At 40.9% G+C, this 12,274-nt stretch overlaps 1 protein-coding gene across 3 annotated transcripts; it reads right to left on the bottom strand.

Annotated features, from left to right (window-relative positions):
• Positions 1-3,102: 3,102 nt before the first annotated feature.
• On the bottom strand, positions 3,103-12,274 carry LOC135462671 (cysteine dioxygenase type 1-like). Of its 3 annotated transcripts, XR_010443466.1 has the most exons (5): positions 11,915-12,270; positions 7,241-7,503; positions 6,172-6,341; positions 4,967-5,138; positions 3,103-4,704 (listed from the first exon to the last, which is right to left on the bottom strand). XR_010443466.1 is itself a non-coding variant. In XM_064739898.1 (4 exons), exons 1-3 carry the CDS (start codon positions 12,145-12,147, stop codon positions 6,192-6,194), a joined length of 642 nt encoding a protein of 213 aa, XP_064595968.1. In that variant the 5' UTR covers positions 12,148-12,274; the 3' UTR covers positions 4,717-5,138; positions 6,172-6,191. The 3 variants fall into 3 exon arrangements, 2 of the variants coding, with proteins under 2 accessions (XP_064595968.1, XP_064595967.1); XM_064739898.1 differs by lacking the exon at positions 3,103-4,704 and having other exon boundaries at positions 4,717-5,138; positions 6,172-6,337; positions 11,915-12,274; XM_064739897.1 differs by lacking the exon at positions 3,103-4,704 and having other exon boundaries at positions 4,717-5,138.

Here is a 12,274-nt window from a genome sequence, read left to right as displayed (position 1 = left end):
CACAATTTGTAAGTCTTAGATTATCCTTCTGATTCAACACAATTTGCACAGTTTTGGATCTTCGTTCTGTTTTAACACAATTTGTATAGTCTTGGATCCTCGTTCAATTTTAACACATTTTATAGAATCGTTCATCCTTGATCTGTTTTAACACAAATTGTACAATCTTGGATATTTTTTCTGTTTTAAAACAATTTACACAGTCTTGTTTGAACACGGGGTGTTCTGTTTAAGCACAGGGTATACAATCTTGGATCATCGTTTTGCTTTAACACAATTTCTACAATCTTGAATCCTCGTTTGGTTTTAACACGATCTGTATAGTCTTGGATCATCGTACTATTTTAAGACACTTCGTACAATCTTGGGTCCTCTTTCTGTTTTAACATAATTTGTACAGTTTTGGATCCTCGTCCTGTTTTAGGACAATTTGTATAGTTTTTGGACCATCGTTTTGGTTTAACACAATTTTGGATCCTCTTTCTGTTTTAACACAAATTGTACAGCTTTGGAACACAGGGTATACAATCGTAGACCCTGGTTATGTTTTAACACAATTTGTACAATCTTGGATCCACGTTCTGTTTTAACATAATTTGTACAGTTTTGGATCCTCGTTCTGTTTTAACACAATTTTTACAATTTTGGATCCTCCTTCTGTTTTGGGGCCTCCGTGGCTCAGTCGGTTAGCGCTCTAGCGCAGCGTAATGACCCAGGAGTCTCTCACCAATGCGGTCGCTGTGAGTTCAAGTCCACCTCATGCTGGCTTCCTCTCCGGCCTTAAGTGGGAAGGTATGACAGCAACCTGCAGATGGTCGTGGGTTTCCCCCGGGCTCTGCCCGGTTTCCTCCCACCATAATGCTGGCCGCCGTCGTATAAGTGAAATATTCTTGAGTACGGCGTAAAACACCCATCAAATAAATAAATAAATAAATCTTTCTGTTTTAACACAAATTGTACAGTTTTGGATCCTCGTGCTGTTTTAGCAGAATTTGTATGGCCTTGATTTATATTTCTGGTTTTTGTACAGGCTTGGATCTTTGTCCTGCTTTAACACAATTTGTTCAATCTTGGATCCTTGATCTGTTTGAGCAAAGGGTATGCAGTCTTAGATTCTCATTTTGTTTTAACACAGTTTGTATAGTATTGGGCCCTAGTTCTGGTTTAACACAGGGTGTACAATGTTCAATTCTCGTTCTGCTTTAACAGGATTTCGACAATCTTGAGTCCCTGTTCTGTTTAAACATAATTTGTACAGTCTTGGGTTCTCGTTCTGTTTTAACAAAATGTGTACAATCTTGGACTCTCGTTCTGTTTAACACAATTTGTGTAGTCTTGTATCCTTGTTCTGGTATAACACAATTTGTACAGTCTTGGATCCTCGTTCCGTTTTAACACAGGGTATATAATCTCGGATCCTCGTTCTGTTTAAACACAGGGTATATAATCTCGGATTCTCGTTCTGTTTTAACTCAGGGCATATAATTTTGGGTCCGATATCTGTTTTCATTTGTGCAATGTTTTATCCTCATTCTGTTTTAACACTATTTGTACAGTTGTGGATTTTCGTTCTGTTTTTACATTGGGTATATAGTCTGAGATCATCGCTCTATTGCTAACAAAGAGTACAGTCTGTGTGCAGTACAGAACAATGGACGCCATTCTGTGAGTTAGATCTCGTCTTTGTGTTTGTATTATTTAGAATTTGGCCACGTTTTCAGATAAGTAGAAAAGATAGAATTCGAAATATTTTATCTGTACATGAACCAGACCATATAAATGCGAACTTAGGAAGGACGAATATGTCTTGCTCAGATGGTGTTTGGCAGACTCTGGTTTAGGCTTAAGGGCACCATTTTTTCCTATAAACCACTATGATAGTGGGTTTTCCCCGGGCTCTGCCCGGTTTCGTCTCACCATAATGCTGGTCGTATAAGTGAAATATTCTTGAGTACTGAGTAGAACACCAATCAAATAAATAATTAAATAAATAAAAAGGTAAGTAAGAAGCTAAATGTGGGTATTTTTTTATCTCATTGTTTAAAGGCGTGCAAAAGAGTATTACACTGATAAGACTGATGCAGAAGAAAGCGGAGGATTCGGCGAGTTCCCCTGATAAAGCTACCGACTTAAAGTTACAGCCAAACCAGCGACAGCTGCATGGTTGCATTCCACTCCAACTGGTCAACTGCTGGTAGCCGTACTCTAGTATGGATATGTATGTACTGCATAGGCGTGGAACTTAACGCCACTCTTAACAATTTTTCAATCATATGACAACGAAGAGTCCTAAGTTGTGTGTACATGTATATATATATATATATTGTCTTCTTGAGCGCCAAGCGGGACAGCAACAAGTATCGTTTTTAAAGTCTTTGGTATGTCCTGATCCGGGTTTCATTTACTGGTCTCTCGATTTCGCTCTACGCTAGTATCACCTACACTGTTTAGAATTTCGGCACATATACACAATATCTCGCTGTACTGTAATGCAACTAGTGTAGATCTACATGCACGTAAAATACTTTACAAATGTAAGTGCTTACTGTAGGTTTACGGTATTGACTTACCATCGATCTGCGCACTCTCATTTTACAGTAACTGTACACCTGCTGCATATATTTGACTGGCATTTGTCGTTTATGCCATGAAAAGGCAGGAGGACATCTTGTACTTATACAACATGCCTATGTGACTAATGTTAAGTCTAAGTGCTAGTCCCCTGTCCACTACACACGTACACGTATATCTGCCAGCAGGAAAACAATCCCAAAGCCGTCTAAAATCACATGATCGTCTGCCAATGGCGTGAACCGCATGAGCTATTGTAGGATTAGCTGGCAAAAGACGTCTGTGTTAATTACGATTAAAACAAAGTTCATCTTCACCGAAGTGTTAAGAGGAATTTAAATCATTGTAGGGACTGATCCCACAGAGCCATTTCTGACATGTCAAAATTTTAAATCTTTCCAAAATACTCAGTAGTGAAAGTTGAAATTTGGATACATCTGGCCTAAGATAACATTTCCATGAGATTCATGCGGTGGACAGAATTGTACTTTGTAAAAAAAAAAAAAAGTGTAAATAAGTAATAAAGTTGGTGTGACGACATAAGTTCAATGCGTACGCTTTTTTATTGACAAATCTATAAGAGATTATATTTCGCCATGATGATCAGCGGCAACATTATTAAGTACAATTTCCAATTTGGACTATACCAGTGTCAAATACTGATGTTCATACGTCACAGAAAGGTGGGCGTCGCCAGTCGTTGTTGTTTACATAATACCAGCAAGAACAAAGGTTACTAGAGGAACAAATTTTCCGCGTTGCTCAAAAGAGTGCATTATAAATAACATAATATCTTTTTCACATCAAAATATACATCAAAACAGCGCAGGACTGGAGATAGGCGCGAAATTGACATAAAGACAACGGTTCTGATTCGATTATGGGTTGTCTGCATGATTTTACCCAAATCTCGATCCAAAATGGCGGTAAAAAGTCGGGCAGAACAGGTGTGTGTATGGCAACAAAATATAATTTGTGAAAAAATATGCTAATACGGTAAATATTCCTATGTACATGTATGTATGGGTCATGACAAATTTAAAATGCGCACAAATTGCAGGCTTTCATTCCAACATGCCATTAAAGCCCAGAAATTGCACGCCATCCGTCACGTGCAAACATTAATTGTAAGCAACTATACTTGTATATATATGTGCAAGTCTGGATAACTGCTACACGCATGAATACACTGCCGTATGCAACCTGGTCCGGGAAACATACCGAAGGAGATGATGACATCTGGCGAAATTCAAATTAAATATTTCTAAACACAGTCGTCCACAAAAGCCGTGGATAGTTTGTTGATTTCGTCGAGCACATGGCTTGTGCGAAAAAATCAAATGAGTGTCCATGGTTATCCGATGAGTTCAACAATCTGGCTGGGTTTAGGTGTTGTCTGTGAGATCCACAATCTGGCTGGGTTTAGCTGTCGTCTATGAGATCCACAATCTAACTGGGTTTAGCTGTCGTCTGTGAGATCCACAATCTGGCTGGGTTTAGCTGTCGTCTGTGAGATCCACAATCTGCCTGGGTTTAGCTGTCGCCTGTGAGATCCACAATCTGGCTGGGTTTAGCTGTCGTCTATGAGATCCACAATCTAACTGGGTTTAGCTGTCGTCTGTGACATCCACAATCTGGCTGGGTTTAGCTGTCGTCTGTGAGATCCACAATCTGGCTGGGTTTAGGTGTCGCCTGTGAGATCCACAATCTAACTGGGTTTAGCTGTCGTCTGTGAGATCCACAATCTGGCTGGGTTTAGCTGTCGTCTGTGAGATCCACAATCTGGCTGGGTTTAGCTGTCGCCTGTGAGATCCACAATCTGGCTGGGTTTAGCTGTCGTCTATGAGATCCACAATCTAACTGGGTTTAGCTGTCGTCTGTGACATCCACAATCTGGCTGGGTTTAGCTGTCGTCTGTGAGATCCACAATCTGGCTGGGTTTAGGTGTCGCCTGTGAGATCCACAATCTAACTGGGTTTAGCTGTCGTCTGTGAGATCCACAATCTGGCTGGGTTTAGCTGTCGTCTGTGAGATCCACAATCTGGCTGGGTTTAGCTGTCGTCTGTGAGATCCACAATCTAACTGGGTTTAGCTGTCGTCTGTGAGATCCACAATCTGGCTGTGTTTAGGTGTTGTCTGTGAGATCCACAATCTGGCTGGGTTTAGCTGTCGTCTATGAGATTCACAATCTAGCTGGGTTTAGGTGTCGCCTGTGAAATCCACAATCTAACTGGGTTTAGCTGTCGTCTGTGAGATCCACAATCTGGCTGGGTTTAGCTGTCGTCTATGAGATTCACAGTCTGGCTGGGTTTAGCTGTCGCCTGTGAAATCCACAATCTAACTGGGTTTAGCTGTCGTCTGTGAGATCCACAATCTGGCTGGGTTTAGCTGTCGTCTGTGAGATCCACAATCTGGCTGTGTTTAGGTGTTGTCTGTGAGATCCACAATCTGGCTGGGTTTAGGTGTCGTCTTTGGATATATTGCTGGGAGAAGATTAAAGAAGAGATCGAGGAAGCTGCTCAGTTGTCCTCGGCCTGTTCTTGTAGTTTTTCCACAGATGGCGGAGCCTATAAACCAACAGAAAAAACGGGTAACAGATCCCAAATCAGTTACCAAATCTTGTAGTTATTATCTAGTTATTTATTTGATGAGTGTTTTACACCGTTCTCAGCAATATTTCACTTACACGACGGCGGCCCAGCATTATGGTGGGAGGAAACCGGGCAGAGCCCGGGGAAATCTACATCCATTCGCAGCTTAGTAAGTTACTACATGTAAGCCAGTTAACATGTCATGAATCAAGTCGCGTACCAAACCACATATCCAGTCACGTACCAGTCATGTATCATGTCGCGTACCAAACCACATATCCAGTCACGTACCAAGTCATGTATCAAATCGACTGCCAAATCACATATCCAATCATATACCAAGTGATGTACCAAGTCGCCTACCAAACCACATATCCAGTCACGTACCAAGTCATGTACTAAGTAGCGTACCAAGCACACACCAAGTTACATACGAAGTCAGATCCCAAGTCAGCTACCAAATCACATACCAAGTCATGTATCAAGTTGCGTACACAGCAAGCCCTGCGTTAAGTCATACATGAATTTAGGTTCCAAATCAGTTACTAAGTCATGCACTAAAGCATGTAGCAAGTCATGCACCAAATCAGTTACGAAATATTGTGCCCTGTCAGGTACCAAGTAAGGCGCCAAGACATGAATCAAGTCAGTCACCAAGTCAAGTGCATGTACCAAGTCATGGATTGGTCACTCGTGAAATCAGCTAATCAAGCAAACCATAAGTAAGGCAATGCGCTAAATTGCTACAGTCATCCTATCTGTTGTCACCAGCACTAAAGTCACTTAAGAGAGCTGGTCTTTTCAACATTTTTGTTTACTATAACGAGACTGTGACAGCAACAAAATGAATCTTTATGAACTTGACAGAATCCAACCAGTTCCGATTTGTGCAGCAAAGACCTGCGTGTAAAGTGCATGGGTAAAAATAGCATTATTTCTTGACAATCTGAACGGTCCCTTATAACTCTGATATCAACCAAAGGTCGGTGAATGAAACCCGATAACTTACGAACGGTGTTCGTTTTCCTTTCATGCTGTAGAATGTGACCGTGGCGGGTCTCCTGCGCCCGGTTCTCTGGTCAAACGTGTCACATGTGTCGAATGGTGGAGAGTACAAGTGGAGAGTGACGGCCGGCTCTGTGTGACTCGGGTTCTCCACGCGGTGAAGGCCAATGCTGTCTGAGGACAAAGAGATAAGAGTAGTGAACAGCTGGCAAAGCACTACTTCATCTCTGCGATTACAGATGCCAATGTGGTATAATACACGTGCAATCTGAGTGTGTTTCCTTGTACCAAGCTGTCATGTGTCACAGTCCTCTTTTGGGAAAAACAAAATTGAACCAACCTATCATGAGTCCGAGCGATGAAGTAAATTATGTGTATGACGAGTTGCCAATATACAAATGATAAAGCGTCACTTCCATTTTGGCGCGGAAGAATCTTGGACAATTCGACAATCTGGGAGTTGAGAGGTTGACGGCCAGAACAAACGCAAATAGGTGTGGAAGAATCTCGCTCAAAACGTTATCTCGTAAGTTGAAAGTCATCTTCAGCTGAGCAGTTCACGCGACCTTCTCGAGGTCAAGGTCAGCTGTAGGAGGTGAACAACCGAAGGGTTAGATTCTCGGGTCAGTACTAGCTGCGAGTGGACTGACGAGATTTGTCCGTTTGTCCGCTCGCGCTGACAACTGATGAGACATTTGTGAGCTTAAGGCATGAACCTGTCTGTAATGTTTGACAACAGTGTGACCCGCTTAGCTGTTAAATACAGGGTTAACCCTGACTGTCCACAGTAAGAAGGAATGACTGAATGACTCTTGTCCATACTCAAGAGTGTGTCATATTTGTATGAGAGAGTGTTCTCAATCTGTTAACTACTGCTACACGCCAAATCCCAGGCTTTCGCGAGATTTGCGTCAGAGATGAATACCGCTTAATTTCTCTTTGAGTAAGAAATATCATGCCTGAAAAGTACCGCTATCTTCCGTGACGTAACGAGATCTGATGTGAGCTGGACTTATACCTAAATATATACAAAAGAAAAGTTCGAAAAAATTCCCGCAAAACAACAAGCCTACCATTAATGTATGTCACAGCCTCGCTTTCGTGTATCATTGTCTCGCGAGGGATCATTTTCAGACCGACCTCCTCTTCTATTTCGGCCACGCGCTCCGAGTTCTCAGGCCAGTCGTACATCTCCTCCTTGACGGAACCTTGCATGACCTTGAGGAAGCAGTGGGAGTTGGCGTGAGAGTGAATGCTGCTGCCCTGACTCTCGTTCCAGCAGAGGATCATCAGGTTAAACTTCCCATTGCCAGAGTCCACTAGATTCCGGGTGTATCTGAAAGAATGTAGCAAGTCATATTGTGTTAGACTATATACAGACAATTACTCATAATAAATCTGTTTCTGATGTTAGCGAATATTTCCGTAATTAAAAAAAAATTACACTTCATTTGGAAAAAAAAATACAAGAGAAACTCATGTAAATGTAACTATTACATATATTAAGCCAGTGTTCTGGTACATAACGTGAAGCCAATTGACTGTCAACTGCAGAATTACACTCCGGGGCCCTGGGTCCGATTGTTCAAAGCTGGATTAAGATTTAATACCAGATTTACGATTAAGCCAAGTCTTCAAGTTTGTACTTGCGTAACATAATTGTGTAGCATTATATGAACTAAAACTGCAGATGTTGTACTCGGAGAGAACTTTTGGAGAGCTACATTGGCTGCTGCGTTTGGCTAAAATGTGAATGCGATATATGACTTAATACCAGTATTAGCTAATACTGGTGTTAAGTCATGTTTTATACTTAAAGTTTTAGCCAAACTCTTCAGTCAGTGCCAAAAATACAAAGTGTATCAGCAACAGTTTAGGTCATATTTAATATAATTTTACACAAGGTTTTCAGGCAAAGCGCAAAACTGAAGACTTAAAGTTAAATCTGGTATTAAGTCTTAATCCAGTTTTGAACAACCGTGCCAGACCACTGCCTACTCCGGTATTACATGTACATTTGACGAGAGTCAGTCATTAGGCTCCATCACCGACGGAAATTCTGAACATCCAAAACAAAATGATCAAATCATCACGAAACTCAAATAAACCCAGACAGAGCTGGTCCAGTTTTCAAGCCTGTGCAATTCATAACGGCTGGAATGCCATGTGTAAGATTTGTGAAGGTTTGAAACTGGTGCAGTAAGACTGGTTGGTGGAATAGTCCTTGGAATGACTGTATAAGATTAGGATTGTACAGCAGTGCCCGATCTCGTCAAATAGAATCTCATTAAGCACGATGGAAAAATCCTCCAAATCTTAACCAACTATGTGAGAAAACGATGGAGGTGATTCGCTCTGATTCTTTCTGTGTTACAACATCTGTATTTGAAAATACACACCGACAGGACTTAACTCAAACGGGTAAACTTTAAGTCACAACTCGGATTCGCCCCTTCCTGAGACTACTTTGACTGCAGTGAGAATGACGCTTTACACTACTGAGCCAGCCACAGTCCCGACGCACATAAGTATGCTATCATGAGATAATTATTGTGCACAGTCAATGAGACACGATCGAATCAGCTTCTACGTTTAAAACTGGATTAACCGAGACAGTGAGGTATAGCTCGGCTTTAGTTCCCTGGATCTGTGTGACTTTGGATCTGATCTGGATAAGACCACGCTCAAACAGGTCAGCGTGTGACAGCAGCTGTTGAAAATCTTTTCAGCAATAAATCTGTCAATATATATACTCTCGTAAACTGTAAACAACATTACCTTCAGATTTGATAAAAGTATCAATATGACTTTACTAATAGGTAATCCAGATGGATTAAACGTCAAAAAAGCCACACTAAAATGAAGTATATGTCAGATGAAAGACCAATAAAAACTGTCCAACCAAATAAAATTTTTTAAAAACAATATACTGTACGGTGGACGGTACTGAACCAGATTGTATTACCGCATCAGTGAAGTCACATCCATGTCATTTGCTCGAAATAGCTCGTTTCAAATTATTTTTATACACAGTGTTTAATGTCTTTTCTTTGCCTTTAATGGCACATGGTTCTCTCGCAATGCCTTGTCTTATATGTATTAGAAATTCCATATGCAGAAATCACCTCCAAGTCTCTTATATTCGGTCACTGACCTTGATATCATGCCATGGGCCAGGTTCTACATACCTGTTTACGGAGGATGGCCACGTGCCTGTAAGGAGTGTTCGTGTGTATAGATTACACACACTCGGATAATTCCTCGGATAAATATGTACGGGTGTGTACGGGTGTGTAAGGGAGATCAATGCGTCACAGATGTGTACGTGGTATAAGGATGTTCAATGTCAGGCAATATCAGAGTCAAGCTTTAGCCGGGAAACCTATATATCGACTGTTCATTCTACTTCCTTCCACATGTATACATGTATACAAGAAAATAATCATAATTACTAAACCGTTTGACACACACACACACACACACACAAAAGAAAGAAAAGATAACAATGATAATGACAGAAAGCAAGAGGTAATTTCTAGCTCGAATTTAAAGACAATACTCTATTCTTGTACTGAAAATATCGGCTTAGAGATTCGCTCCACTGTCGGTCTCAAGCCACTGAGACCGAGTGGGGGTTTGTGCGTGTGTGTGTGTACAGCTTTAGTTTTAATGATTTTTCCACGATATGCGCAACTTGTGAACATTAAATCTGTCATACTGCACGTGGTACACAAGGCCATTACCAGAATGTTTATCTCAGTGTAAATGTGTCAAGCCACATTACGTAACACTATATCATATAGCCACAAGGGGTCGCGTACAGCTGGTCAGGTGGATTCAGCTACGCAAAACCTCACTTAGCCCGAGCTCTACTTCCTGTGGAGTTACACAACGTATAAGGTTAATGTAAGGTTTACAATAAAACATCCCCTGTGCATAGCGCATGAGTTCATCCAGTAAAACATAAACACGCTCAATGTTTCTAAGACAATCTTGTTCATCCAGTAAAATAACACTCAACATTTGTCACGCAATAATATGACGCACATATAACTTATAAGGCAAAAAGAAAAGAAATGGATGCATCAAATGAAATATATTGCAATGTTAAAATGTTTAAAAAAATCAAATTTAAAAAGAAGAGAAGTACTCAGAAATAATTATATGGATGTATATGTACAACGTTTGAACATGATTATCGCATCAAGACATTCAGAAATAATTATAACGAATATACGGTCTTGTCCCGTCATGGACATTACATCATTACTTTTATGATATGAGACGTGTTTATGAGACTGATCACCATAAAAAACATAACCAGAAAGATTATGCATGACCCGTTTAATAAACAATAGATTAGTTCTTGTACGATACTGGTAGGTGAATTAGGAAATGATTCCACTGAAATGTTTACATGTAAGTAGTTGTGAATTTAGACCATGTTTTGAGCCTATCACTGTGTGACACGTAAATACTCCACCCATATGGCCATTAGTACAACAGCCACAAATCGCTATTTTGATCTATCGGTACTTATTACCACAGCATGCATCACGCCCACGAGCTTCATTGTTTAAGCACAGATACAAAGTTACACAACTCAGAGTCAAACCTCTACAGCAGCCGTCTTTGTTCACAAGCTTACATGTAGTTATGTTCTGTATGGATTGATTGATTTTTTTTTTTTTTGATTGGTGTTTTACACCGTACTCAAGAATATTTCACTTATACGACGGCGGCCAGCATTATGGTGGGTGGAAACCGGGCACAGCCCGGGGGAAACCCACGACCATCCGCAGGTTGCTGAGGACCTTCCCACGTACGGCCGGAGAGGAAGCCAGCATGAGCTGGACTTGAACTCACAGCGACCGCATTGGTGAGAGGCTCCTGGGTCATCACGCTGCGCTAGCGCGCTAACCGACTGAGCCACGGAGGCCCCTGTATGGATTGAGATTTTATATTTAATCCGAAAACAAAAGACCACACCACAGAAACAACACATTGGGACTTAAACCTCCCATGACGCACACTCTCACGCAGTGTTACACGATCCACGTGCTCGTGACGACAGGATGTTCTCTTTCAAAGAAAAATATTTCGGTCAAATATCATAGTCCACTAACGTGTGCAATGATGCCAGGCGTGTTTTTGTCAATAAAACAAACCTCCGGATATTTCACAATGACGTTTTGATTTCATTTACTTACTTACAGTTATGGGTTGAAATAATATGTCGTCCACCTCTGCCAAACAGGTAGGCTATTTTTTTTCTTCTTTTAAAAATGACAAGGGAAAGAAAGAAGTTACCTATTTCATGGGGCACGTACATTTGAGCTGTTTTGTAACTATATGGTAAATATATGGTAATGTGGGTGGAGCATTTATGTACATGTTCTGTTGACAGTGTCATGCGTTTCAAAAATAAAATTGCTCTTCTATGCCGTTTAAACAAATTTGGTCAAGATCACATGTTGCAGCCAATAAAAGCGTGTAACCAAATGGTGCGTTGTTTTTGTTGTTTACGGTGGAATACACCATCTAAAACGCTGTCAGCTTAAAAGCTAAGCAAGTAGGTCTACTCTGCCAATGTGATTGTCTGAATTTATAAGATTTTCGCGAGGTATATGATCCAAGTCTCCAGAACTGCATATTTCTACAGCCTAAATAATTTCGCAGACTAGTGCTGTATTTTTTTTGTTTCAAAAACTTGCGCGCAGCAAAACTTTCAACTAACTCTAACTTACCTATGAGGATCAAATTTGGCGAATTTTTTCCACTCTTTTTTCACGCTTTTAAACTCAGACATCAGATGCTTCACGTAGTCAACGTCCACACGATCGGATGAGAAAATAACATGAAGTTCTTTGATGAGTTCATTCAGCGAGTTTGGAGATTCCCTGTGTTTTTCTCTCTCTGTTTTGTCGCTCAGAGAGAGCGATTGCATCGCAGAGCTCGCAGGCTGTTCGCTTCCTTGCATGGTTAGTCAAACAATAAACAGGCTCTCGTACAAAAACGATGGAATATAACCCTGGTGTCTGTCATGAATGGCGTGAAATTTTAAACCGGTGGCGACAGATGGCTTTTTCAGAGCGTCTGCTACAGTT

This window comes from Liolophura sinensis, chromosome 2 (genome assembly GCF_032854445.1).
Source record: "Liolophura sinensis isolate JHLJ2023 chromosome 2, CUHK_Ljap_v2, whole genome shotgun sequence".
Taxonomy (NCBI): domain Eukaryota; kingdom Metazoa; phylum Mollusca; class Polyplacophora; order Chitonida; family Chitonidae; genus Liolophura; species Liolophura sinensis.
The sequence above is the reverse complement of the archived record's forward strand: the minus strand, read 5'-3'. Positions and strand labels throughout refer to the sequence as shown.